This window comes from Salvelinus fontinalis, chromosome 32 (genome assembly GCF_029448725.1).
Source record: "Salvelinus fontinalis isolate EN_2023a chromosome 32, ASM2944872v1, whole genome shotgun sequence".
Classification (NCBI taxonomy): domain Eukaryota; kingdom Metazoa; phylum Chordata; class Actinopteri; order Salmoniformes; family Salmonidae; genus Salvelinus; species Salvelinus fontinalis.
Genome location: NC_074696.1, coordinates 38456319 through 38483028, shown reverse-complemented (window position 1 = coordinate 38483028; position 26710 = coordinate 38456319). Strand labels below are relative to the sequence as shown.

The following is a 26710-nucleotide window of genomic DNA, read 5'->3' as shown; positions in this document are numbered from 1 at the left end:
TCGACACAAGGGGCAGCACCGGGATAGAGGGATAGCTCAGGACAGAGGGATAGCTCAGGACAGAGGGATAGCTCAGAATAGAGAGGTATCTCAGGATAGAGAGGTAGCTCAGGATAGAGGGGCAACTCCGGACTGAAAGGCAGCTCCGGACAGAGAGACAGCTCTGGACTGAGGGGCAGTTCTGGATAAATAGCCGCTCTGGGCTGAGGGGCAGCTCATGGCTGGCTGACGGCTCTGGACGCTCATGGCTGGCTGACGGCTCTGGACGCTCATGGCTGGCTGACGGCTCTGGACGCTCATGGCTGGCTGACGGCTCTGGACGCTCATGGCTGGCTGACGGCTCTGGACACTCATGGCTGGCTGACGGCTCTGGACACTCATGGCTGGCTGACGGCTCTGGACGCTCATGGCTGGCTGACGGCTCTGGACGCTCATGGCTCACTGACGGCTCTGGCAGATCCTGTCTGGTTGGCGGCTCTGGCAGATCCTCTCTGGTTGGCGGCCCTGGCAGATCCTCTCTGGTTGGCGGCTCTGGCAGATCCTGTCTGGTTGGCGGCTCTGGCAGATCCTGACTGACGAATGGCTCTAGCGGCTCCTGACTGACTAACGGCTCTGACGGCTCGGGACAGACGGGCGGCTCTAATGGCTCGGGACAGACGGATGGCTCAGACGGCGCTGGGGAGACGGATGGCTCAGATGGCGCTGGGGAGACGGATGGCTCAGATGGCGCTGAGGAGACGGATGGCTCAGATGGCGCTGCGGAGACGGATGGCTCAGATGGCGCTGCGGAGACGGATGGCTCAGATGGCGCTGCGGAGACGGATGGCGCTGCGGAGACGGATGGCTCAGACTGATCCTGTCTGGCGGAAGGCTTTGGCTGCTCCTGTCTGGCGGAAGGCTCTGTAGGCTCATGGCAGACGGGCAGTTCATGCGGCGCTTGGCAGACGGACAGTTCAGGCGCCGTTGGGCAGACGGCAGACTCTGGCCGGCTGAGACGCACTGTAGGACTGGTGCATGGTGCCGGAACTGGAGGCACCGGACTGGAGACACGCACTTCAAGCCTAGTGCGGGGAGCAGGGACAGGGCACACTGGACTCTCAAAGCATACTATATGCCTGGTGCGTGGTACCGGCACTGGTGGCACCGGGCTGAGTGCACGCACATCAGGACGAGTACGGGGAGAAGGAACAGTGTGTACAGGGCTCTGGAGACGCACAGGTGGCTTAGTGCGTGGTGCCGGAACTGGAGGCACTGGACTGGAGACACGCACCATAGAGAGAGTGCGTGGAGGAGGAACAGGGCTCTGAAAACGCACTGGAAGCCTGGTGCGTGGTGTAGGCACTGGTGGTACTGGGCTGGGGCGGGGAGGTAGCGCCGGAAATACCGGACCGTGCAGGCGTATTGGCTCCCTTGAACACTGAGCCTGCCCAACCTTACCTGGCTGAATGCTCCCCGTCGCCCGACCAGTGCGGGGAGGTGGAATAACCCGCACCGGGCTATGTAGGCGAACCGGGGACACCATGCGTAAGGCTGGTGCCATGTAAGCCGGCCCAAGGAGACGTACTGGTGGCCAGATATGTAGAGCCGGCTTCATGACATTTGGCTCAATGCCCAATCTAGCCCTACCAGTGCGGGGAGGTGGAATAACCCGCACCGGGCTATGCACACGTACAGGAGACACCGTGCGCTCTACTGCGTAACACGCCGTCTGCCCGTACTCCCGCTCTCCACGGTTAGCCTGGGAAATGGGCGCAGGTCTCCTACCTGCCCTCCTACCTGCCCTTGGCCTACTACCTCTTAGCCCCCCCCAAGAAATTTTTGGGGTATGACTAGGTACCATTGCAGCCACCATCACAACTCTCACCAAAGCAACTAGAATAACTACAGAGACCATCGTGTATTACCTAATTACTCATCATAAAACATTTCTTAAAAATACACAGCGTACAGCAAATGAAAGACACAGATCTTGTGAATCCAGCCAATATTTCAGATTTTCTAAGTGTTTTACAGCGAAAACACAATATAGCGTTATATTAGCTTACCACAATAGCAAACATCACAACAGCATTGATTCAAGCCAAAAATAGCGATAACGTATAAACCACCAAAATTTATTAATTTTTTCACTAACCTTCTCAGAATTCTTCAGATGACAGTCCTATAACATCATATTACACAATGCATATAGAGTTTGTTCGAAAATGTGCATATTTAGTGGCACAAATCGTGGTTATACAATGAGAAAAGTTGCCAAGCTGCCCAGAAAATGTCGGGAGAAATCTTTGGAGAGGCACCTATTCTAATCAGTAACTAATCCAAAACTTGACTAAAAAATACAGGTTGGACAGCAAATGAAAGACAAATTAGTTCTTAATGCAATCGCTGTGTTACATTTTTAAAATGAACGTTACTTCAACATACAGCGTGCGCTAAAGCGAGACCGCACCGAAATTCATGGCGGAATTATTATTTGACATTTGTCAACATAAATACGAATGAACAACATAAAGATTGCTTACTATTTGCTGAGCTTCCATCAGAATCTTGGGCAAGGTGTCCTTTCTCTAGAACAATCGTCTTTTGGTTGAAAGATGTCCTCTTCTCCTGTAGAACTAGCAGCTAACAATAGCCACCCACTGGAGAGGTGTCCAACTCGTTAAAGCGCGTGACAAAGAAATCCCAGAAAATTGCAAAAAACTGATATAAACTGCTATAAGTCGGTTTAAATTAACTACCTTATGATGTCTTTAACACCTATAACGAATAAAAACATGACCGGAGATATAGAACTGCTAAAACGAAAGCTTTTGCAGGACGCCATTGTGATGTCCCTCTTGCGCCAGACGCCCCGTGGAAAAGAAGGGTACTTCCGTTCCATGAGCTTTTATAGTGGCCCAGATGGTGCAATCCACTCCATTAAAATTCTCACCGCTTACTGACATCTAGAGGAAGGCGTATGCAGTGCATGTAGCCCCATAGCTTACATGGGGACTTATAAACTGACCTTAGAACAGGGACCTCGATTTCAGAAATCTCACTTCCTGACAGGAAATGTGCTGCAGAATGAGTTCTGTTTCACTCAGAGAAATAATTCAAACGGTTTTAGAAACTAGAGTGTTTTCTATCCAATAGTAATAATAATATGCATATTGTACGAGCAAGAATTGAGTAAGAGGCAGTTCAATTTGGGAACAAATTTTTACAAAGCCGAAATGGCGCCCCCTATTGACAAGAATTAAACAAACAAAACAATATTTTAGATTTTAGATTCTTCAAAGTAGAATCTTTGCATTGATGACAGCTTTGCAAACTCTTGGCATTCTCTCAACCAGCTTCACCTGGAATTCTTTTCCAAGATTCTTGGCATTCTCTCAACCAGCTTAACCTGGAATGCTTTTCCAACAGTCTTGAAGGAGTTCCCACATATGCTGAGCACTTGTTGGCTGCTTTTCCTTCACTCTGCTGTCCCATTCATCCCAAACCATCTCAATCAGGTTGAGGTTGGGTGATTGTAGAGGCCAAGTCATCTGATGCAGCACTCCATCACTCTCCTTCTTGGTCAAATAGCCCTTACACAGCCTGGAGGTGTGTTGGGTCATTGTCCTGTTGAAAAACAAATGATAGTCCCACTAAGTGTAAACCAGATGGGATAGCGTATTGCTGTAGAATTCTGTGGTAGCCATGCTGGTTAAGTGTGCCTTAAATTCTAAATAAATCACCAGCAAAGCACCCCCACACCCTCACACCTCCTCCTCCATGCTTCACAGTGGGAACCACACATGTGGAGATCCTCCATTCACCTACTCTGCATCTCACAAAGACATGGCGGTTGGAACCAAAAATAAAATAATGTAACTTATCAGCCCAAGGACAGATTTCCACCAGTCTAATGTCCATTGCACGTGTTTCTTGGCCCAAGCAAGACTCATCTTATTATTGGTGTCCTTTAGTAGTGGTTTCTTTGCAGCAATTCGACCATGAAGGCCTGATTCACGCAGCTTCCTCTGAACAGTTGATGTTGAGATGTGTCTGTTGCTTGAACTCTGAAGCATTTATTTAGGCTCCAATCTGAGACATAAAAATGGTATCCACGAGTTCGTCTGACTCTGGATAAATTGAAAATCTGAGCAATTACCAGAATCTCTCACTAGACTAAGACCTTTCTGTAATTTCAATAGTAAAACATTGTAGAATGCACAGTAAAATACTGTGAATCTATTTTACAGCATTAATGCTGTAGATTGCACTGCATAATGCTGAACAAAATACTGTTATTAACAGTAATTGGACACCTCATGTAAAAATTACTCAAACATACTGTATTTCATTATTGTAATAGCTTATGCCTACTGTAGATTCAAATTATCAGTTTCAGGGGCTAGCCTCATGCTGTCCGGTGAGACACATGAACATCAGACTATTTTATTAAATGTATTTTTGAAGCTGCTGTGAAGTGGAAGAAAATGTTCAGCAACTACTGGGTAGGTACTGTACGTTGACTTATTTCTAAGTAATTTTATTGCTAGCCAACGTGGAATTACTGCATTTTTTTTTTTAGCTAGTTAGCTAGCTCAAGTTGACACATGCTATTTCAGTCTGCTCTAAATTGCTTTGTAAATATTTTGCTGTGCGACCTAGAAAATAAATTACCCAGATAATAATTGTTGTGATGATGGGCTTCGCTGTACCGCAGCCTCTGAGTGCCAGAGAGAATAAACTGAGTGCAGATTTTGGACCATTATGTTTTCAACATTACTACAAAGAATATGGCTTATTTCTAGCAATTAAAAAGATATGACCATTGGATATGACCCATATTACCGGCACAGCGGTTTTTTTCTGGATTGACATGCAGCATTTAACACAAACCACGTAGAGGGCCGTTAAACTACTCACGAGCCTCAGCCGCTAAAGCCAATGGGAATGACCAGTGTTGTGTCGAGGTGCCTGCCGCCCTAAGGTGCTTCCACTGGGCAGCTCTATCACAGTGTCGCCGGCGATAGCTAGTAACGTGGCCAATTAAAAAAATATATATTTTACATTTCAAGTAGGATAGCAGCCTACACAAGAAATAACAAATATTGGTAGCCATCTAGATGTCACCGTGATACAGTCTACTCTAGGGGGAAGAGCATGAATGGCAACAACACCGGGACCATGTCCTCCTTAGCTGTCACAACCGTGTGATACGTCCGTGTCCGTACAACCTCTCAACAACATTGTTCCATAATGTTACAGTATTAGCTAAACCTGTTCACTTTACCAGTAGTATACAAACATTAGATGGTACAGAAATAAAGGAAAATGGTTTGAGTCTGGTAAAATCATCTGTGGTATTGTGTAGGCTATAGCAATGTTTTATTAGTTAGCTAGGGTTTGAGGTAGGTGTATCTAGCTGTCTTATTTGTATTTGTTCAATACCTCAATTGATTTCATAAACTAAATTGGATATATGGCTGTACAGGTTGGAATCAACCCAAGATGATGAATCCTGAAGATGGGACAAAGTGACAAGGTGGCCTAGAGGAAGCCAGCTGTTTTCAACCCCTACCTTGCCCCATTCTTCCAAGAGCTCACTGAGTTTGAATGAAGACCTCTAGTGAGGTAAGTACAGTACACACCCACACACACCAGTGGAGGCTGCTGAGGGGAGGACAGCTCATAAAAATGGCTGGAATAGAGTTAGTGGAATGGCATCAAACACATGGAGACCATGTATTTGGTGTATTTGATACCATTCCACTGATTCCGCTCCAGCCGTGAGCCCGTCATCTCCAATTAATGTGCCACCAACCTCCTGTGACACACACGACACCGGCTTGATATGTCCCTTGTCACCTATCTTTTTACCCACAGAGTAACAGCTCTGGTGCTCTCTGCCTCTCATTCTATTCTTCATTTTTCTATGCTTGTCCTAGGGGTGAGAAGAGCTGACAAATCAGAACTGAGGATGATTGTTATGGAGCCCCATGAGGAACACCTGATGCTGCGCTGACTTCTCTAGCTGTTCTCCAGTCCAAACTGTCCCGTTGTGTGTTTCAGCGCCTCTAAACCCTGAATAGTTGCTCTGATGACCATGGATCTAGAATTGTACCCAATCTCCATCTTGGGTACAATTAACTTCATCTTCCTCTCTCTCTTTGTCTCACTCTCTCCACCACACAATATAGTTTTTAAATTAGTGTTGGAATGATGATCTTATTTGGTTACATATGTGTTAACAATTCTTACTTATATTGTCAATTCTGTTGTTGATTTGTTAATGTTTTTACCAATTTGAATAAATGTATTTTACTTACAAATGTATTATTTTTCTTACCTTTAGATTTTAGGGAGAATTTTACGACATTTACAGCATTATACAGGCACCAAACTTAATACTGTAATTTTGCTTTACAGCAGAGATGTATGTTACAACACTATTTTCCTTACTGCTGTAAATTTACAGTAAGGAAAATAGTTAAACACATAATATAGCTTGCTGATATAAAGAATTGCCAACTTGACATTGACAAATTTATAATCTCATGTATTAATCTCATCAAAATATAGGACTGGGGATTATATTTTAAGAAGAAGTAGGTCTATCGGTAGGCGTGGTGAATTGACGATAGCCAAGGGAAATGGGTAAGAGGCTTATAAGAAAGTGTCCTTGAGCTCTCTGTTACCTTCTCCTGGTTTTGCCTCACTTTCTGTCTGACCTCCTGACCTCCTGCTGGATTAATTGAGGCCTTATACCTACTCTTAGATTGTTTGCTGAAGTCATTTTGGTGGTTTGATGGATGACAATGTCTGATTAGGAATAACATATATATTAACGCTAACAATGCTAACTTTGCGTAATAGGTCAGTAAATGCCATTCCCCAGATAAACAGATGCATAAACAACATTCTACTATATCCCAGGGCCAAGAGCAGTTCTTTCCATTACTGTACATTGTAACTCAGGGCTCCGGTGCTACTGTATCCTAGTCTGTACACACCTCCTCAATCACACTGGCATTATTTGCTGCTCTTTCGATATAGCTTCTTTGGTGATAGCCCCTTGTCTCGCACAACTGTCCCCCTCTTGTTCCACTATGAATAACCTCCTAACCCTGCATAGTAAACAGCCTGCCTGCCCACATTAAAATGAAAACCATCATTCATTAACTGCATCCTGCTGGCTGCCTTGTAATCTGATTACACTGCCCTGGGGGGGGGTTCTCAGCTGTTGGCATCATTCACTGAAGGCCATTGCTGGCTCATTGAAAACCAATAGCGGTGACTGATTGACTAAATAATTGTAGTTTAATTGTTTATGACCCTAGCTCCATTACTCCCCACCGCTGCTCTGCTCGAGTTCTGTCATCGCCATCCTATTGCTCTGTACTGTTCAGTATATCAATGTACTTCTGATCATGTTGCTGTTGTTGTCTATTCACTGAAGTGATAGCATTTCCCAAGACTTAAAAAAAGTATTTCCAATGAAGCTTTTAAGTGCCAATGACATTTATGACTTATCCCCTTTGTCTTCTCCTTCCAGATGGAAGCACCATTGGCCCTCTCGGATAGATAGAAGCCCGGCTATAAAGGGATTATTTTGGCTGTCGAACACAGGAGGCACGCTGTGCCACGAGGGATCACCTGGAGGCAGACCCCTCTTCCCTGATCAGAGGAGAAGGACACGTCAACACCCATTTGTCCTGTTATGGAGCCAGTCTGCATGGTGGCACAGTGATGAAGCACTAACGGCTTTGGCACAAGGTCCTGCATGTTGGAACACTTCTTGAATGAATTTACCCTGTTGGACAGGGGATTTTGGACTGTTTTGCCATGTGTCAAATCAGCTTGCCATCCGCCGCAAATGACCTCTACTCGTGGTATTCATCACACCAAAAATAAAGCGTGGAAGGATAGTCTCCCTTGACAGGAGAGAACGAAAATATGGCCGACAACGCCATCCCAACCCTGATGCTTTTGCCTAAAGGGAAAATGCGTTGGAGTGGAGTACTCCCAGGTTTCATCCTACCCTCTTTGCCTCTTTTTTCTCTACTCCTTTATACTCTCATATCTTCCTCAATGGCTGTTGTTAGTTTGCCGGGATTAGACTATGACTATGGAGTCCAGCCAAAGTTTGTTTGTACCCCGATTCCAGCGGATGCAGACCCCAGCTGCTTCACACCAGGTGGGGCAGCACACGGACCTGCCCACGACAGACCCAGCAGTAATGGGCATCATGGACCTGCTGCAGGGGCGCCCAATGGTAACGGCAGGAGGTCGATGGGAATGGGGATAGGAATATCAGACGAGGCCAAATCCACCATCCTGCACCTTCGCGAGAGCCTGGTGCGGCAAAAGGAGACCATCTTAGACCAGCGGGAGACGATCAGGGAACTGACTGCCAAGCTGACCCTCTGTGAGGGCTTTGGACGGGGGGTGGGTCATCACGATGACCATCATGACAACCACCATGGACCCCCGCGTCTCAACACCCATCACCCGAGCTCGCACCACGCCTACCCTGATGCTGACCACCATGGGGATCCCCACTATCCACTGAACAATGGACATCGATCGGACCCACACCACCTAGGGAAGCACAACGCTGGGAGCAAGCATGGGGCCTTCTCCCCTGAGAAAACTAGGAAAACGCTCCAGACACTCAAGGAGAGGCTAGAGAACCTGCAGGTCAGTGGGAACAACAACAAAGGATGAGTAGGAAGAGGGATAGGAAGCTTATTGGCCCTTTGTGTGCATTTAGGTTATCTTATGCGTCACTACGGGGCACTGTCTCGCTACCGACCTGAAATGAAGCACGACAAAGGGTGCTCCAGCTTTCTCTCACGCTGTGAGGATATCAGTGGCCTACAGCCCAAGCTCCATCCATGTGCATGCGTAGGAAGACCTAAGTTGATTAGTTAATTATCCTGATTCTCACCCTAGAGGATATATTGCACTGATCTCATGGGAATTCACGAAGCCTAGGAGATGGTCTTGTTGAGTGATTGTATGACATATGACCATTGATACTAACAACCAACTTTTTATTTTCCCATGCATCAAGGACGTTCCTGTATATACAAAATCCAACTTAATTGACCAACATTTTAGAGATTCTGAAAAAAAAAATTGGGGTTCTAATTGATTCTGTTTCTTACCAATTTTCTTAAAGTGATTCTAGCACTCTATAAGGAATTGTAAGACTTACTATAAGACATGCTATAGGCGTATATCCTATACAAGTACTACTAACACTTAATAACACCGGTGGTTCATAGAAAGTAGAGACCAACCTATATGTTTTCTTTGGGGTCCGATAACGATTCAGATATTTTGTGGGACAAAACTTGCCAACACCAACAACCACTAAATCTGCCGATTTAGTTTTTTACAACAGGGAAATTAAAAAATTTAATTTTTCCACACCAAGTTCTTCAAAATTTCCATCCAAAAGAGTAATAGTCCAAGAAATTTCTTCAAATGTTGATTTCTTACATTGTGACAATAATGAAAATGAGAATCCATCCCATTTACTGAATAATGAAACTATATATATCGGTCAGTCTCTAAAAAATAAAGTGTTACCAAAAAAACGTGCTATAAGACATCACAGTGGCATATATCCTATACAAGCAGTAGTAACACTTAATAACACTGATGGTTTATAGAAAGTGTTACCAAATGTCTTGAGGGTGTTAGACAAAGACAGTTCAGCTGAGATTGGCCTCCAAAGTGGCTCAACTGTCTAAGGCACTTCATCGCTGTACTAGAGGCAACACTACAGATCCGGGTTCAATCCCGAGCTGTGTCGCAGCCGGCCGGGACCGGGAGACCCATGAGGCGGCACACGATCGGCCCAGCGTCGTCTGGATCAGGGGAGGGTTTGGCCAGCTGGGATGTCCTTGTCCCATCGCGCTCTAGCAACTCCTTGTAGCGGCCTGGGGGCATGCACGATGACTTCGGTCGCCAGCTGTACAGTGTTTCCTCTGACACATTGGTGCGGCTGGCTTCCGGGTTAAGCAAGCAGTATGTCAAGGCTTGGCAGGGTCGTGTTTCAACGCTTGGCTCTCGACCTTGGATATCACGAAATTGGGGAGAAAAAGGGGTAAACAAATACAAAAAAAAGTCATATTATGGAAATAAATTCCAACTGATATTCTAGTTTGCTCCACAAAGTTTGAATAACCAAGCACATGGACTAATAATAAGGCTTGCAAACATTTCCTATTGTAACTATTAATAATTTTCTCTCTTTCTCCAGGCCAGGAATTCCTCCAGCTCCTATTCAAGCTCACTGAGAGACCTCCTGCAACGCAAAATCAATGCACTTGAGAAGCAGCTCAACAATCACTATGGTGGGCATGGTGGGCATGATTATGGTCACCATGACGACCACCACGATGACCACCATGACGACCACCACGATGACCATCATGATGACCACCACGATGACCACCATGATGATCGACACGATGACCACCACGATGACCACCATGGACCCAGTCACCACGACGATCACCATGATGACCACCACGAGACCCACAACCCCACCCCCACCCGCCACAACAACCGCCACAACAACCGTCAAAACAGTCACCATGACCGACACTATGACCGCCATTATGATCGTAGCCACGGCCGCCATGACACCCACCATACAGACCACAATGACGATCACCATGATGACCATGACAACGACCGTCATGGCGAACACCATGATGACCATCATGACCTTCACCACGATGACCACCATGATGATCTTCACGATGACCACCATGATGACCACCATGGAAACGATCACCGTGACGATGGTCACCATGGCAACGACGACCATGGCCATCATCCTCGTCCATCCTACAACAGCAAGCCGCCGGCTCCAAGACCTCTTGGCCGTGGACATAACAAGCTTGAAACTGTGCTGAGCCACCTTAACCACAGGAACACTGACCCTGGTATTGAAAGTCTGATAATAACCCACTTTGATACTGTTTACTATTTTCCGAGTTATATCATGCATGCCGAGTTGTATTTGCAGGTACAGATACTCAGTATCAGCTGTTCATTGCTCATATTTTGCTGTCTTGTATCCCAACAGGTACCCGGAAAAAGCCAAAGAGTCCGGATGCTTTCCAGATTGGCTTCCCTATGCGCACTAACTACATATATGGAAAAATAAAGAGGACCCTACTCAACGAAATCTTCGCCCTCACCGTCTGCCTCTGGATAAAAGGGGGATCAGGGCCTGGCCTCGGCACTCCCTTCTCCTACTCTGTCCCGGGACAGGCCAATGAACTGGTTCTGATCGAATGGGGCAACAACCCCATGGAACTACTGGTCAACGACAAGGTAAGAGCATGATTGATTGTTTTACATACTTTCACGTTGTGCCCCTGGTGACCAATTTGTGAAGATATCTTTGCCCTCACTTCTTACACACATACACTCTCCTACTATAAGGTTTCCTACTGTGATGTGTCATACAATGACTGTAGTTACATACCCCAACCAGAAGCCATGGATTACAGGCAACATTCGCACTGAGCTAAAGGGTAGAGCTGCCGCTTTCAAGGTGCGGGACTCTAACCCGGAAACTTACAAGAAATCCTGCTATGCCCTGCGACGAACCATCAAATCATACTACACCGGCACCGACGCTCGTCTTATGTGGCAGGGCTTGCAAACTATTACAGACTACAAAGGGAAGCACAGCCGCGAGCTGCCCAGTGACACAAGCCTACCAGACGAGCTAAATCACTTCTATGCTCGCTTCGAGGCAAGCATCACTGAAGCATGCATGAGAGCATCAGCTGTTCCGCGCGACTGTGTGATCACGCTCTCCGTAGCCGATGTGAGTAAGACCTAGAAACAGGTCAACATACACAAGCCTGCAGGGCCAAACGGATTACCAGGACGTGTGCTCCGGGCATGTGCTGACCAACTGGCAGGTGTCTTCACTGACATTTTCAACATATCCCTGATTGAGTCTGTAATACCAACATGTTTCAAACAGACCACCATAGTCCCTGTGCCCAAGAACACAAAGGCAACCTGCCTAAATGACTACTGACCTGTAGCACTCACGTCCGTAGCCATGAAGTGCTTTGAAAGGTTGGTAATGGCTCACATCAACACCATTATCCCAGAAACCCTAGACCCACTCCAATTTGCATACCGCCCAAACACATCCACAGATGATGCAATCTCTATTGCACTCCACACTGCCCTTTCCCACCTGGGACAAAAGGAACACTTATGTGAGAATGCTACTCATTGACTACAGCTCAGCGTTCAACACCATAGTACCCTCAAAGCTCATCACTAAGCTAAGGATCCTGGGACTAAACACCTCCCTCTGCAACTGGATCCTGGACTTCCTGACGGGCCGCCCCTGGATGGTGAGGGTAGGTAGCAACACATCTGCCACGCTGATTCTCAACACTGGAGCTCCACAGGGGTGCGTGCTCAGTCCCCTCCTGTACTCCCTGTTCACCCACGACTGCATGGCCAGGCACGACTCCAACACCATCATTAAGTTTGCAGGCGACACAACAGTGGTAGGCCTGATCACTGACAACGATGAGACCGCATTTTGGGAGGAGGTCAGAGACCTTGCCGGGTGGTGCCAGAATAACAACCTATCCCTCAACGTAACCAAGACTAAGGAGATGATTGTGGACTATAGGAAAAGGAGGACCGAGCGCACCCCCATTCTCATCGACGGGGCTGTTGTGGAGCAGGTTGAGAGCTTCAAGTTCCTTGGTGTCTACATCAACAACAAACTAGAATGGTCCAAACACACCAAGACAGTCGTGAAGAGGGCACGACAAAGCCTATTCCCTCTCAGGAAACTAAAAAGATTTGGCATGGGTCCTGAGATCCTCAAAAGGTTTTACAGCTGCAACATCAAGAGCATCCTGACTGGTTGCATCACTGCCTGGTACGACAATTGCTCGGCCTCTGACCGCAAGGCACAACAGAGGGTAGTGCGTACGGCCCAGTACATCACTGGGGCTAAGCTGCCTGACATCCAGGACCTCTACACCAGGCGGTGTCAGAGGACGGCCCTAAAAATTGTCAAAGATCCCAGCCACCCCAGTCATAGACTGTTCTCTCTACTATCGCATGGCAAGTGGTACCGGAGTGCCAAGTCCAGGACAAAAATGCTTCTCAACAGTTTTTACCCTCAAGCCATAAGACTACTGAACAGGTAATCAAATGGCTACCCGGACTATTGCATTGTGTTCCCCCCCCAAGCCCTCTTTTTACGCTGCTGCTACACTCTGTTTATCATATATGCATAGTCACTTTAACTATACATTCATGTACATACTACCTCAGCTGGGCCGACAAACCAGTGCTCCCGCACATTGGCTAACCGGGCTATCTGCATTGTGTCCCGCCACCCACCACCCGCCAACCCCTCTTTTACGCTACTGCTACTCTCTGTTCATCATATATGCATAGTCACTTTAACCATATCTACATGTACATAATACCTCAATCAGCCTGACTAACCAGTGTCTGTATGTAGCCTCGCTACTGTATATAGCCTGTCTTTTTACTGTTGTTTTATTTCTTTACTTACCGATTGTTTACCTAATACCTTTCTTGCACTATTGGTTAGAGCCTGTAAGTAAGCATTTCACTGTAAGGTCTACACCTGTTGTATTCAGCGCACGTGACAAATAAAGTTTGATTTGATTTGATACCATTTAGAAAGGAGTGTTTCACCATTTTTAATCAAAATTTGAAGTAAGACGACGCTTATGTTATCAGTCAGTTGCCTCATTGGCAGCACAAGTGGAAAATCAATCACCTCAAGGCAAGCAAGCTCACACCTCAGTGTCAGGTGACTCCACTCTCATCCGATCAGGCACCGGAATTTGATTTATCTCCTGTCCTCAAGGAGCGAGGCAGGAGGCAGTTGTGACAGTTACAGTTCACCTGGATCCTGCTCTCACCTAGTCTTGCCCCCTGAGAGACAGTGGCTCTGTCTTCATCAATCATCCTCCCTAATGGCATAATACCACAGAGGGCAAAGGGCAAGCAGCTTACCTAGCACAGTCATGTGAAGAGACGTCTAATGAGAGGGTGGACACGGGGATAGACACATGGTCTGGGCCCATACGTCAGCATGAGTCAGGGTTTCTCCCAGACAAGAGGGGATTTGGTGGTTAAACCTGGGAGATGCCTAGCTATGGCACCTGAAGGATATGACACAAAAGAAAAGAAAGCTCACTAATTGAAATGCGATGGCTATTTGGACCTATTCACAAAACCTGGCAAATCTTTTACAAAATATCTCCCTAAAAAACGACAACATTTGTGTTTAATTGACCTTCTGATGGTGTCATTTTTCTAAACGCCCAAGACAATGACACTAACATCCTGTTCTGTGACAGTCAATTAAACCGGTAATAATCTCTCTTTCTCCGAACAGGCAGTGACTTTGCTCTTTTTACTCACGGAAATCTTTTGTTTAGACGGATTGAGCCAATCAATCAATTAGCCAATCATGCAATTAGTTAATCATGCCATTGCCTCTAATTATTATTTTTTTGCACAGGCAGTGACATTGCCCATGGCAATGACGGATGGGAAGTGGCAACATCTGTGCGTGACATGGTCGACACACGATGGGCATTGGGAGGCCTTCCAAGACGGTGTAAAAAGGGGATCTGGAGAGAATCTATCTGCGTGGCATCCCATCAAGCCTGGTGGAGTCTTTATTCTGGGCCAGGAACAGGTACATCTATACGTTTTATTTCTATGAATTTGCATACTCAAAGTTCTGAAGAACATATAAAAGCTGGGGTAGGAACCATACATTTCTAAACAGCAGTACTGGATCCCACAGCTGACACAAAATGTTGCCAGCAAGGAATTACTTGTCACACTTACACTGTGTGTTTGCTCATTTTAGGATTTGCAAACACAAAAAGCTGTTAATACAATCATGTGAAAGCTGATTATCGTCTAGTTGTGTCCTGAGAAGACACAGGCCTTTGCCAAAAACTAAGCTTGGAAATCAGTACATTGGTGACTGTGATATGTGGTTGTCTCATTTAGCTATCTAAAGATGAATGTAAGAACTGTAAGTCGCTCTAGACAAGAGAGTCCAGCCTGTTCTCATAGACTAGATGTAAGATAGTAAATGTAAATCCGGGACAAATTATTATGATATGTATGGTATGGTTACATTAGACAGAAGTTCACTTAAGGCTAAAACGAAAGTAGGGTGGTTAGTAGGGGTGGATAGGGGATGGGTGGGCATATAATGCAAACGTATAGCAACCCAAAGGTTGCGTGTTAGAATCTCATCATGGACAACTTTAGCATTTTAGCTAATTAGCAATTTTGCAACTACTTTTTTGCTAATTAGCATGTTAGTTAAACCTTGCCCTTAAGCCTAACCTTAACATGACACTAGGTCATGAGAAGGTTTAAGAACAAAGGTTGATTGATCTGAACTGCCTAGTTTTAGAACATTGTTGGTGACTAACCTTCAAACTCAAATACATCTGTTTAAATAATTGCGTCTTCATCGTTTACTGTGGGATAGATTGTTCTTGTTCATGTTTTGTGGGCCTTTACTCTTAATAATAATGCTGTGCTTTCCTAACAGGACGCCCTAGGTGGCCGATTTGACGCCACCCAGTCCTTCGTGGGCGAAATGTCAGACCTCCAGTTGTGGTCCCGCGTTCTCACGCCCAATGAAATCTACAGCCAGGCTTCCTGTGGTGGTCACATGGCCGGTGACCTCATCTCCTGGACAGAGGCAGTGGTTGAGCTTCACGGTGGGGTCACCAAATACCCCTTCGACCCCTGCCACTAAGCACTACCCCACTCTGCCTCATTAAAAATGTCTGATCACCAAGCGCATGATGTCAGTCAACCAGCTGTACGGGCAACAGGGCTCTGTGCGCTACGCTGCAGAGACATTCTGCTATTTTTGCCATCCATTTCCTCTCCGTTCTGCCTTCCCCCTCGCTGGGCCGAGGAACTGAGAGGACTTTAAAAGAGCAAAGGCTGGATTTAACCGAATGGTCATGATTACCGCTGCTCCCGAGATCCAGTACAGGTAATAGGATTCCCTGTCTCTAGATGGGTCCATCCATGTTTGCCCCAGCCTTAGCAAAGCCCTTCATCAGTCAGGTGTTCAAAGAATCAAAACACTTTTCTGGGACGTATTACGCCTGGATATGGTTCTCAAAGTCACAATACTCCAGATGTTATTTGTTCGTCTTTCTGTTTTTGACTGGTGAGCAGGATGATACCAGTGATTTAAAAGGAAAGCACTGAGGTAGAATGCTCATAAACCAACTTTGGACAGTATGGAATGAACAACCTAAAGGCACTGAAAACAGAGCCATGCAGATGGCAAGTGTATGAGTTGGAAGACATTGATACAGATTTGATGATTGAATGTGAGGGATTACGTAGTATTTTTTTGTAAGTGAAGATGGAGGAGCTCATCTAGGGATGTTGTTTTTAGGCTTTTAGCCTGTCCCATCTCTACCAGAGATTTTAGAGGCCTATTTTCTACTACTGTGTTGTACACACAGGCAACTGATTAACATTCCACTGGATTTTTCACAGGAACTTAGATCTACAAATAGCTGATGGTGCTCTGCTTTTGGTTAAAGCAGTTTGCTTTGTCTGTTTGCAAAAACATATTTTTGTAAGTACGTGTGTTTTTAAAAATAGGTTAAAAAGGGGACATTTTGTAAGCTGGAATGTCTGTTTTAACGCAGCAAAACTTGTGGGTTTGGTTTCGACTTGTATTTCTATCAGTGTGTCTGAAATGGCTGCCAGGTTTTATGCAACAGCAGAGTTGACATTGTCAAGTCTGACTTGTGGACAGGTGCCCGCATAAATACAGGTTAACTGGCTGTCAAGAGTTCTAAGGTAATGCTGACATCTCCATGGTAACCTGTGGCTTACAGTGGGATTTACTTGACAAGAAGAGCTCTGATCCAGATCCAGACTATTTCCGTGCTGTCAGTAGCATACACATGCTCTCAAATAGGCTAAATTCACACATGCACACACATGCACGCACATGCACTCAAAACAGCTTGGAAACAAAAATGTAATGCTGTAATGCTCTAAAAATCTGTTGCTTTTTATTAGTCAGGTCTTATGTTTTTAATGCATGCAAAAATGCTTATACAAATCTGAAAAATATAGCCTATGTATTGAATATCAACTGTGAAATTGCATAAACAAATACACACCATTACATTTTTGGTAAGTACAACTTATTGTACACAACAACACATCCTTTCCTTGTCTATCTTTTCAGTGTATATGGCCATCCCTTATCTGTCTGTAAAGCATACAAATGAGGAATGCATTTTATTTTATTAGTTTACTTACCCCCATTTCAGTGTATTAAGTTCGGACTGTCTAAGCACAGATAGTACAATGAGACAGATATTTCACCGGATGTATAAATGTGAAGCATCCGGTTGCGGTTTCCACTCACTACCAAATATGGTGATGAGAGGAAGCCCAGTGACTGGCATTGGGAAAAGATGGAGCAAGATGGATTTTGGCTGACATTTTGCAAATTCTTTCCTCGATGAAACATTTAATCTCAATACAGTTCTCTGTAATGTGTAACAGAGTGGACAACGTCTTGTAAACTTTACCCTTTGCCAAAAGTTTCAAAAAATGGTGTTGTTTAGAAGGAGTGCAAGGGCTAATTGAGTTGTTGCACACGCACACTTCACAAAGTAGACATTCCCTAATGGAAATATGCAAATAAATACTAGAATTCGCCAATAGGATCTCGCTAGCTCGTGCTTGGTTCTGCCCATACACTTGCTTGTTCTGCCCACTATGATTAATTTGCTCCCATTGAAAATAAAATGCTCTGGTCTATCTTGGGCTAGTTATAAAAAATCTTTGGTAAAAGGGTCTGTTGTTGCCATGGTGATAGTACAGACCTTGGCTGAACATAGCCCCTTGTTGCTAATAATCATTACAACCATTACAGTATGTTTGTAAATATTTGTTAATGCACCTTTGTGAGAGGACATAGTGGTCTGGATTGTTTTATAAGAGTTTATAATGCCAAGATGAGCATTAAAAACCCCATGCTCCAGTTTATTTTCCTGATAGTGGGCTAAATGAATGTAATGTTTCCCAACATTTTGTGTGTATGTTTCTAATACATTACATTTAAAAATGATGATTGATTAATGAATGCTAATACAATTGGATAAAATTCTGTTTAAACATAGCATTGAATGCAGTTTCACCATCAGAATCTATGTTGCTTCCATAAAGTTTGTATAATCTCGCCTTTGGTATACATTGTATCTGTATATAAAGAAATTCTCAATAGATTAGTTTTTCTTGCCTGTAAATATTGAACAATCTTTTATTTATTCATGTCTATGTATTTGTTCAAAAGTCCCTTTCCTGTGTATGTAAGCCAAAATTATAAGATGAATCGTAAAACGTAAACAAGAAATAAATGGACTAACTCTGGTAAATATTATTGCATATTTCATGAACGGATATTTCATGTAATTTCTTTCATTGGTGGTCAGTCTTACCCCACAAAGGCTGGTGTTGGTCCAAGCTTTTGCTCCAGTCAAGCAGAAACCCTCCTAATTAAAGCAGTGAATGAAGGCGAATAATGTTTGTTAAAACTGTGATTAGTAGAATCGGATGTGTTACTGCTTGGATGGAGCAAAAGCTTGCAACCCACACCAGCCATCACAGGGTAAAAATTCCCAACATGGAGCATACTGTGAAGGGCAGCTACTGCTATATTGCTTACACTTATCCAGTCCCTTTACAGATCTGTAAACATCAAAGGGGTAATGGGTGGGGGCTACACACAAAGGAAACAGCAGCATGACTCATGATTATAATTCTTCAGTGAGTCCACCTTGTTTGCCACAAGAGGGTGTTAGTTGCCTTTGGAGGTTGTTCTGTATGTTCAGTAGCCTATATCGTCATGACGGCTTAAAGACCCAACACAAGTCAAAGTCAGAATGCTGCGGCTTTGTTGTGTATGCTTTAAAGCAGCGATCAGCAGTTGAAATCACATATTATCTACCAGATTAGAAAAACAAAGTATGATACGAAAATACGTTTAGTTTTGGCAAAGCTTGGGCACGATATAGCCTAAAACAATAGTAGTTATCTAAGCACGGAGGGCATTTGAATAGAAGTCTTGCGTTCCGTTATGGCCTAGATACTGTTTGCTGACATCTTTATTCTGGGTGCCATATTGAATTGGTCTGACCAAGACAACACTTACAGACTAGGGCCAGGTGTCCTAAAAACATCTTAAGGCTTTCTTCATCGTTAGAACCATAGGATCCTGAGATGCTTTTGGGTAACCGGGCCCTGGACAAACACACATATTCTAAACAGAAATGTCACCACAAGCAACATAAAGTTGTCCATAAACAACACCGTAGAATAAGGGTATTTGGCCATAATCGAAACTTCTTCGGCCTGACAGGTTTTGCTATCAAATGTTCTTGTCATGAAGCTAAGGGTGACATACCGTCTCAAAGCTCATTTGTGAATTGGAACTCAGGAGAGCTGGATTCTATTTTCAGTCTCCAGCAGTCTCCCACTGCTCTGGGGGAATGGGAGTCATACGACCAGGAGAGAATGGGGGAGTCTGAACCGGGCCAGCTACATCCTAAAAAGATGGAGGGGTCAACAGTGAGAGGTGATCCCATGAACATAAAATTATAGCACATTTTATCCAAAGAAATAAGATCAAGATCAAGATTATTGCATGTTTGATGTCTAAAAAGCGTAATGCTATACTTTCTAGTATGCCTCATGTTTATACTGACATTACTGTATGTGGCTGAAATATTTCCCCCTCTCAGATTGGTGGCATACACAGTACAGACAGTTATCACATTACCTGGCCCTGCTCTGTTTCCTGCTGACTGTGGCCACACTCCTACAGACCTTCTACTGTGAGTTTCATTACCTCATATTTTTTTATTAAACAGATTCAAGGGTCAGAAATAGGAGTCCACTGATTTACATTGTTATGGAAGGTCAAGACTTGAGGTTTTAACCCTAACTTGACCTTTTAATTGGCTCTCTATGCTACCTCATCCTCACTTGTTTTGTATCCATGGCAAAGGGGTCGCGGGGGTCAGACTCAAAGACCTGACTCAGAAGCCGAACACCCTGAACAACTCCTACCTCCTCCTCTTCCACAAGTACCCAGCACTCAACCTGTACAGTCCTGTCACCACCCCCAGTGGTGAGCACAGACATTCACGTTGCTTTTAGCTGGGGGAAAAAATACTCTAATCCAATAAACTGTTAAATATATCTACAGGCAGAGAAAAGATGATGAAGGATAACCAGGATCAACTTAAAATTCCAAAATGGCTGACAATGACAAGAGTCGTGAAAATTGGGTAGCGTCACACTAGGCCTATGCTCTAGGCCTGGCATCCTAATAACAGCATTACTTTAGCTATTATCAGATTAGTCGATGTAGACATGCACCACCATAAATAATCCCCACTTGATGGTTTTAAGAGTATTTTTTATTGATATATTTAGGAAATATTCTATTTATACAGGTGATGATAGAGATTGAAAAACCTATTTTACATGGGGAACCTGTTCCACCCCTGTTCACCATTACCCGTATAACTAACTGAGTAACCTCTGGCGTCATCTTGTTTCACAGAGGGTGAGTGCAGGCGGTGCCCAGAGGGATGGATGTCTTTTGGGGAGAGATGCTGCCTCTACACCCAGGAGAGACTGAACTGGATCTCCAGCCAGTACCACTGCGCGTCTGTAGGGGGCAACCTTGCCACGGTGAAGAGTGAGGAGGAGCAAGTATGAGAGAGCCATGAACCCCATCACCCAATGATCCCTACACACGTTTAACACAGACACGAACATAATCTATAAGGTCAGTCATGAATGGTTCGACACATTGCATTCACTGTGTAATACATTACATTTGACACCCTCAGTTAAAGTCAATAATAGATTTAGGAGTTCTACGAAAATGTGGGGCCGTGTCTATTTGAGGCCTCCATCTGAGTGTTGCATTTTTCTCAGATCTTCCCGTGGAAGAGAGCCAAGGAGCTGAGCCAGGGAGACTCCTACTGGATCGGCCTGAAGAACGGTAACCCAGGCGGGGCTGGCACTGGGCAGACAACTCCCTGGTGGAAAAAGGGTAACTTAGAATCTTAACTTAAAGTTACAGGAGATTTGCCTCTGAAGGTAGTCTTGAGCTAAAACAAAAAGGTGCCGTAAATGGATAGAAATATCGTTCAGAAATTGAGTTTGGATCTCAATTTTATCCTTTGGCGCGGTGTCCTGTATCGAGACTCGAGACTGCGTTACTGTGATTACATTACCTCAAATGACAGTATCAGATGAGGATGCTTACTGTATGAGGTCCCTAGAGTTAAGGTCATGAAGAGAGCATATTTATTGCCATACGTCCATTTCCTATAAGTACCTGATGCATTATTCTGCATTGATGGTTATTTGGCGGAGTAACCAAATGTACTTACAGTACATGGTCATTTTGTTAAAAAAAAAAAAGTCCAACTGATGGAGACTCCTACCTCTACAGGTTTTGGGATATTTCTTGGTATCACAAGCCAGAGAAGGGGGACACCAGAGAGCTGTGTGCCCGGCTGTCGCAAGGAGACAGCCACAGGGCCGGTAGGTACGCCACCATGTGTAAGAACAGCCTGAAGACCATCTGTGAGGACTCAGCGAACCCTGCAGTGACATTTCCTTCCTCTCCTCTTCTGAGATAGTGTGAGGTTAGGGTAGCCACAGTCAGTGCCATATGATTGCATGAAATATCCAATGTGTCTTTTGTAGGCCTAATTGATAATCATGCAGTGTATGTACAACTGGAAATAAAGTTGCCGTAAAATTGCTAGCCTACATCCATTTTGGGACTTTTAAATTAATTATATAAACCCATTGATTCTTGAGATCCTGATTTTTGTCAATTTTTTGTTGTGTTACAATCTGAATTTAAAATGGATTAAACTGAGAATCTTTGGTCACTGACATGTCTTCAGTCAATAAGTATTCAACACCTTTCTTACAGCAAGCCTAAGCAAGTTCAGGAGTAAACATTTGCTTCACAAGTCACATAATAAGTTGCATGGACTCACTGTGTGTGCAATAATAGTGTTGAACATGATTTTTGAATGACTACCTCACCTCTGTACCCCACACATACAATTATCTGTAAGGTCCTTCAGACGAGCAGTGCATTTCAAACACAGTGTCAACCACAAAGACCAGGGAGGTTTTCCAATGCCTCGCAAAGAAGGCCACCTATTGGAAGTAGCAGTGTGTGGGTAAAATCACCGTAGGAAGAAAACCTTTTTTGAAAAAAATGCCATATCACAACCTATGTGTTGTGATAATTGCGTTGTTTGCTCTATAACCTGTTAGTTCATATGCCTTGACACCGTGATTTATAGGCCTAGGGAGACAATAAGAAGACACAGTGGCAGAATAAATTCAACCTCACATTTGTTTCATTACAAAATCGGAGAGCAAAATCTGTCCGGTGAAGTCAACAAAACATTTAGCATATAACAAACAATTACATGACCCACAGCATGGTCAAGCAAGGTAACGTTTCTGAAATGTTCAGACTACTAAACAACTATTCATTTAGAACCACGGAGAGTTATCACAAGTCGCAAAAAAAAGGAGATGCCTCCACTATTCCAGCACCATTTCAACATAATCTAATCACCTATGCTTAGTCTAATACAGTGACAACTAAAAGATACCAAAAACTATTTAATCCAATCAACGTAAACTAAATATAATGTGGATGTCCATGGAACTGATTTGTGTGTGTGTGCGCGCCCGTGCAAGTAGAAAAAACATTTGACTCACCTTACTTGTAGAGAAATGCCACTGCCATCCTCCTCTTTCATGTTGCCTAAACGGTTTATGACTCTGTCATACAGTTGTCCTACGCTACCTGGCTAAAATACTTGCTCGCTAGCCTATGGACAACGAAACGTCAGGCCAGCTAGTTAACATTAGCATACTACATCTAGCTACAGTTAAAGTCGAAAGTTTACATACACTTAGGTTGGAGTCATTATAACACATTTTTCAACCACTCCACAAATTTCTTGTTAACAAACTATGGTTTTGGCAAGTCGGTTAGGACATCTACTTTGTGCATGACACAAGTAATTTTTCCAACAATTGTTTACAGACAGATTATTTCACTTATAATTCACTGTATCACAATTCCAGTGGGTCAGAAGTTTATATACACTAAGTTGACTGTGCCCCTAAACAGCTTGGAAAATTCCAGAAAATTATGTCATGGCTTTAGAAGCTTCTGATAGGCTAATTGACAACATTTGAGTCAATTGGAGTTGTACATGTGGATGTATTTCAAGACCTACCTAACTCAGTGCCTCTTTGCTTGACATCATGGAAAAATCAAAAATGAAATCAGCCAAGACCTCAGAAGTCTGGTTCCCCCTTCGGAGCAATTTCCAAACGCCTGAAGGTACCACGTTCATCTGTAGAAACAATAATACGCAAGTATAAACACCATGGGACCACGCAGCCATCATACCGCTCAGGAAGGAGACGCCTTCTGTCTCCTAGAGATGAACGTACTTTGATGCAAAAAGTGAAAATCAATTCCAGAACAACAGCATAGGACCTTGTGATGATGCTGGAGGAAACAGGTACAAAAGTATCTATATCCACAGTGAAACGAGTCCTATATCGACATAACCTGAAAGGCTCCTCAGCAAGGAAGAAGCCACTGCTCCAAAACCTCCATGAAAAAGCCCGACTGCGGGTTGCAACTGCACATGGGGACAAAGATGGTACTTTTTGTAGAAATGTCCTCTGGTCTGATGAAACAAAACTAGAACTGTCACGGCCGTTGAAGGAGGAGGACCAAGGTGCAGCGTGGTGAGCGTACGTTTTCTTTATTTAAGAATGACGCCGACAGAAAACAATAAACCATACAAAAACAAACCGTGACGCTCAAAGGCTATGTGCCCTAAACAAAGTCAACTTCCCACAAAGACAGGTGGGAAAAAAGGTTACCTAAGTATGGTTCCCAATCAGAGACAACGATAGACAGCTGTCCCTGATTGAGAACCATACCCGGCCAAAACATAGAAATAGAAAATCATAGAAACACAAAACATAGAATGCCCACCCCAACTCACGCCCTGACCAAACCAAAACAGAGACATGAAAAGGAACTCTAAGGTCAGGGCGTGACAGTACCCCCCCCAAAGGTGCGGACTCCGGCCGCAAAACCTAAACCTATAGGGGCGGGTCTGGGTGGGCATCTATCCACGGCGGCGGCTCAGGTGCGGGACGCATACCCCGCTGGCTCACCCCACTTTGGTGGCACCTCTTGGTGCGGGGACCCTCGCCGCCGACCCCGGACTGGGGACCCTCGTAGCGAGCCCCGAACTGGGGACCCTCGTAGCGAGCCCCGGAATGGGGACCCTCGTAGCGGGCCCCGGACTGAGCACCCTCGTTGCGGGCCCCGGACTGGGCACCCTCGTTGCTGGAGGCTCCGAACTGGGCACCCTCGTTGCTCCGGACTGGACACCGTCGTTGCTGGAGGCTCCGGACTGGAGACCGTCGCTGGAGGCTCCGGACTGGAGAACGTCGCTGGAGGCTCTGGACTGGAGAACGTCGCTGGAGGCTCCGAACTGGAGACTGTCGCTGGAGGCTCCGGACTGGAGGCCTTCATTGGAGGCTTCGTGCCATGTCTCACCACTGGAGGCTTCTTGCCATGGATCATCACTGGAGGCTTCTTGCCATGTCTCATCACTGGAGGCTTTTTGCCATGGTTCATCACTGGAGACTTCTTGCCATGGATCATGACTGGAGACTTCGTGCCATGGATCATCACTGGAGGCTTCTTGCCATGTCTCATCACTGGAGGCTTTTTGCCATGGTTCATCACTAGAGACTTCTTGCCATGGATCATGACTGGAGACTTCGTGCCATGGATCATCACTGGAGGCTTCTTGCCATGGATCATCACTGGAGGCTTTGTGCCATGGATCATCACTGGAGGCTTCGTGCCAGTGACCCCAAGCATACTTCCAAAGTTGTGGCAAAATGGCTTAAGGACAACAAAGTCAAGGTATTGGAGTGGCCATCACAAAGCCCTGACCTCAATCCTGTAGAAAATGTGTGGGTAGAACTGAAAAAGCGCGTGAGAGCAAGGAGGCCTACAAACCTGACTCAGTTACACCAGCTCTGTCAGGAGGAATGGGCCAAAATTCACCCAACTTATTGTGGGAAGCTTGTGGAAGGCTACCTGAAATGTTTGACCCAAGTTAAACTATTTAAAGGCAATGCTACCAAATACTAATTGAGTGTATGTAAACTTCTGACCCACTGGGAATGTGATGAAAGAAATAAAAGCTGAAATAAATCATTCTCTCTACTATTATTCTAACATTTTACATTTTTAAAATAAAGTGGTGATCCTAACTGACCTAAGACGGGGATTTTTTACTAGGATTAAATGCCAGGAATTGTGAAAAACGGAGTGCAAATGTATTTGGCTAAGGTGTATGTAAACCTCCGACAACTGTAGATACGCTACACATACTGAGACAGAGGGGCGCTGTTTCTTTCGAGATACAGTATGACCATTGACACTTAGCAACCAATGGAACACTGTTTTTTTCCCTCTTAATTTTACCATGCATTGAGGAAGTTCCTGTATAGATATGAAATCCAACTTAATTGACCAACATTTTGGGGATTCTGAAAGAACATTTTTTGGTTCTAATTGATTCTGTTTCTCACCATGAACGATCTGTGTCATCAATTTGCTTAAAGTCATTCTAGCACTCTATAGTGAATTGTAAGACTTGCTATGAGACATGCTATAGGCGTATATCCTATACAAGTACTACTAACACTTAATAACACCGGTGGTTCATAGAAAGTAGAGACCAACCTATATGTTTTCTTTGGGGTCCGACAACAATCCATATTTTTGTGGGACAAAACTTACCGATACCGATATATTTGCCGATTTATTTTTTGACAGCAGGGAAATTAAAAAGTGACATTTTTCCACACCAAGTTCTCCGAAATTGCCACAAATGTTGATTTCTTACATTGTGGCAATAATGAAAATGAGAATGGCCCCTTGATATCAGATAAGCATTTACTTTTTTATTTTACCTTTATTTAACTAGGCAAGTCAGTTATTAAGAACAAATTCTTATTTTCAATGACGGCCTAGGAACAGTGGGTTAACTACCTTGTTCATGAGATTCACTTTTTTACATTCCATTTATTGAATATCGGTCATCGGTAGAATCATCGTCCAATATCAATATGCCTGTAAAAGGCTAATATCATCCGATAATATAGATTAAACTATGTACATCGGTTAGGCTCTCAAGTGATTATTTATCTTCCCACTTGGAGAGGTTAGAGGTAGCACAATATGACCGAAGTAAGCAACCCAGAATGGGCTTAAGTAGAAGAGGTGTCTTTAAAACAAAACAAAATATGAATGTATTTGAGCATCCTTGAAAAAGATATGGAAATAAATTCCAACCGATATTCTAGTTTGTTCCACAAAGTTTGAATAACCAAGCACATGGACTAATAGTAAGGCTTGCAAACATTTCCAATTGTGACTATTCATCATTTTCTCTCTTTATCCAGGTCAGGAATTCCTCCAGCTTCTATT

General features: G+C 44.4%; 2 protein-coding genes, 1 long non-coding RNA gene and 1 pseudogene across 5 annotated transcripts in view; 3 read left to right on the top strand and 1 right to left on the bottom strand.

The window, feature by feature from the left end:
* Positions 1 to 26710, bottom strand: part of LOC129831282 (voltage-dependent calcium channel gamma-6 subunit-like) — a 64493-nt gene that overhangs the window by 32579 nt on the left and 5204 nt on the right. The window contains exon 2 of one of the 3 annotated variants that reach the window (XM_055894533.1): positions 19517 to 19657. The exons of 1 other annotated variant lie outside the window; for it this stretch is intronic. The gene's annotated coding sequence lies outside the window, so the exon portion shown is untranslated. Of the gene's footprint in view, positions 1 to 17364; positions 18174 to 19516; positions 19658 to 26710 lie in introns of those variants that run through there. One more of the 3 variants, XM_055894534.1, reaches the window with a different exon arrangement.
* On the top strand, positions 4407 to 6299 carry LOC129831284 (uncharacterized). Its single transcript, XR_008755693.1, has 3 exons — positions 4407 to 4484; positions 5468 to 5607; positions 5922 to 6299. It is a non-coding gene; the product is annotated as an uncharacterized LOC129831284 (long non-coding RNA).
* LOC129831281 (neuronal pentraxin-1-like) lies at positions 7508 to 18488 on the top strand. Its single transcript, XM_055894530.1, has 5 exons — positions 7508 to 8673; positions 10247 to 10937; positions 11081 to 11331; positions 14552 to 14731; positions 15611 to 18488. The coding sequence occupies exons 1-5, from the start codon at positions 7930 to 7932 to the stop codon at positions 15818 to 15820; spliced, it is 2076 nt and encodes a 691-aa protein (XP_055750505.1). The 5' UTR covers positions 7508 to 7929; the 3' UTR covers positions 15821 to 18488.
* Positions 19496 to 21846, top strand: LOC129830602 (C-type lectin domain family 1 member A-like; annotated as a pseudogene).

What these genes read in the sequence shown, in the direction of transcription:
- LOC129831281 (XM_055894530.1), top strand. Translation starts at nt 7,930, where the DNA reads ATGGCCGACAACGCCATCCCAACCCTGATGCTTTTGCCTAAAGGGAAA. An exon ending in AGAGGCTAGAGAACCTGCAG is followed by an intron (nt 8,674 to 10,246) that starts GTCAGTGGGAAC and finishes CTCTTTCTCCAG; the next exon opens with GCCAGGAATTCCTCCAGCTC. An exon ending in CCACAGGAACACTGACCCTG is followed by an intron (nt 10,938 to 11,080) that starts GTATTGAAAGTC and finishes GTATCCCAACAG; the next exon opens with GTACCCGGAAAAAGCCAAAG.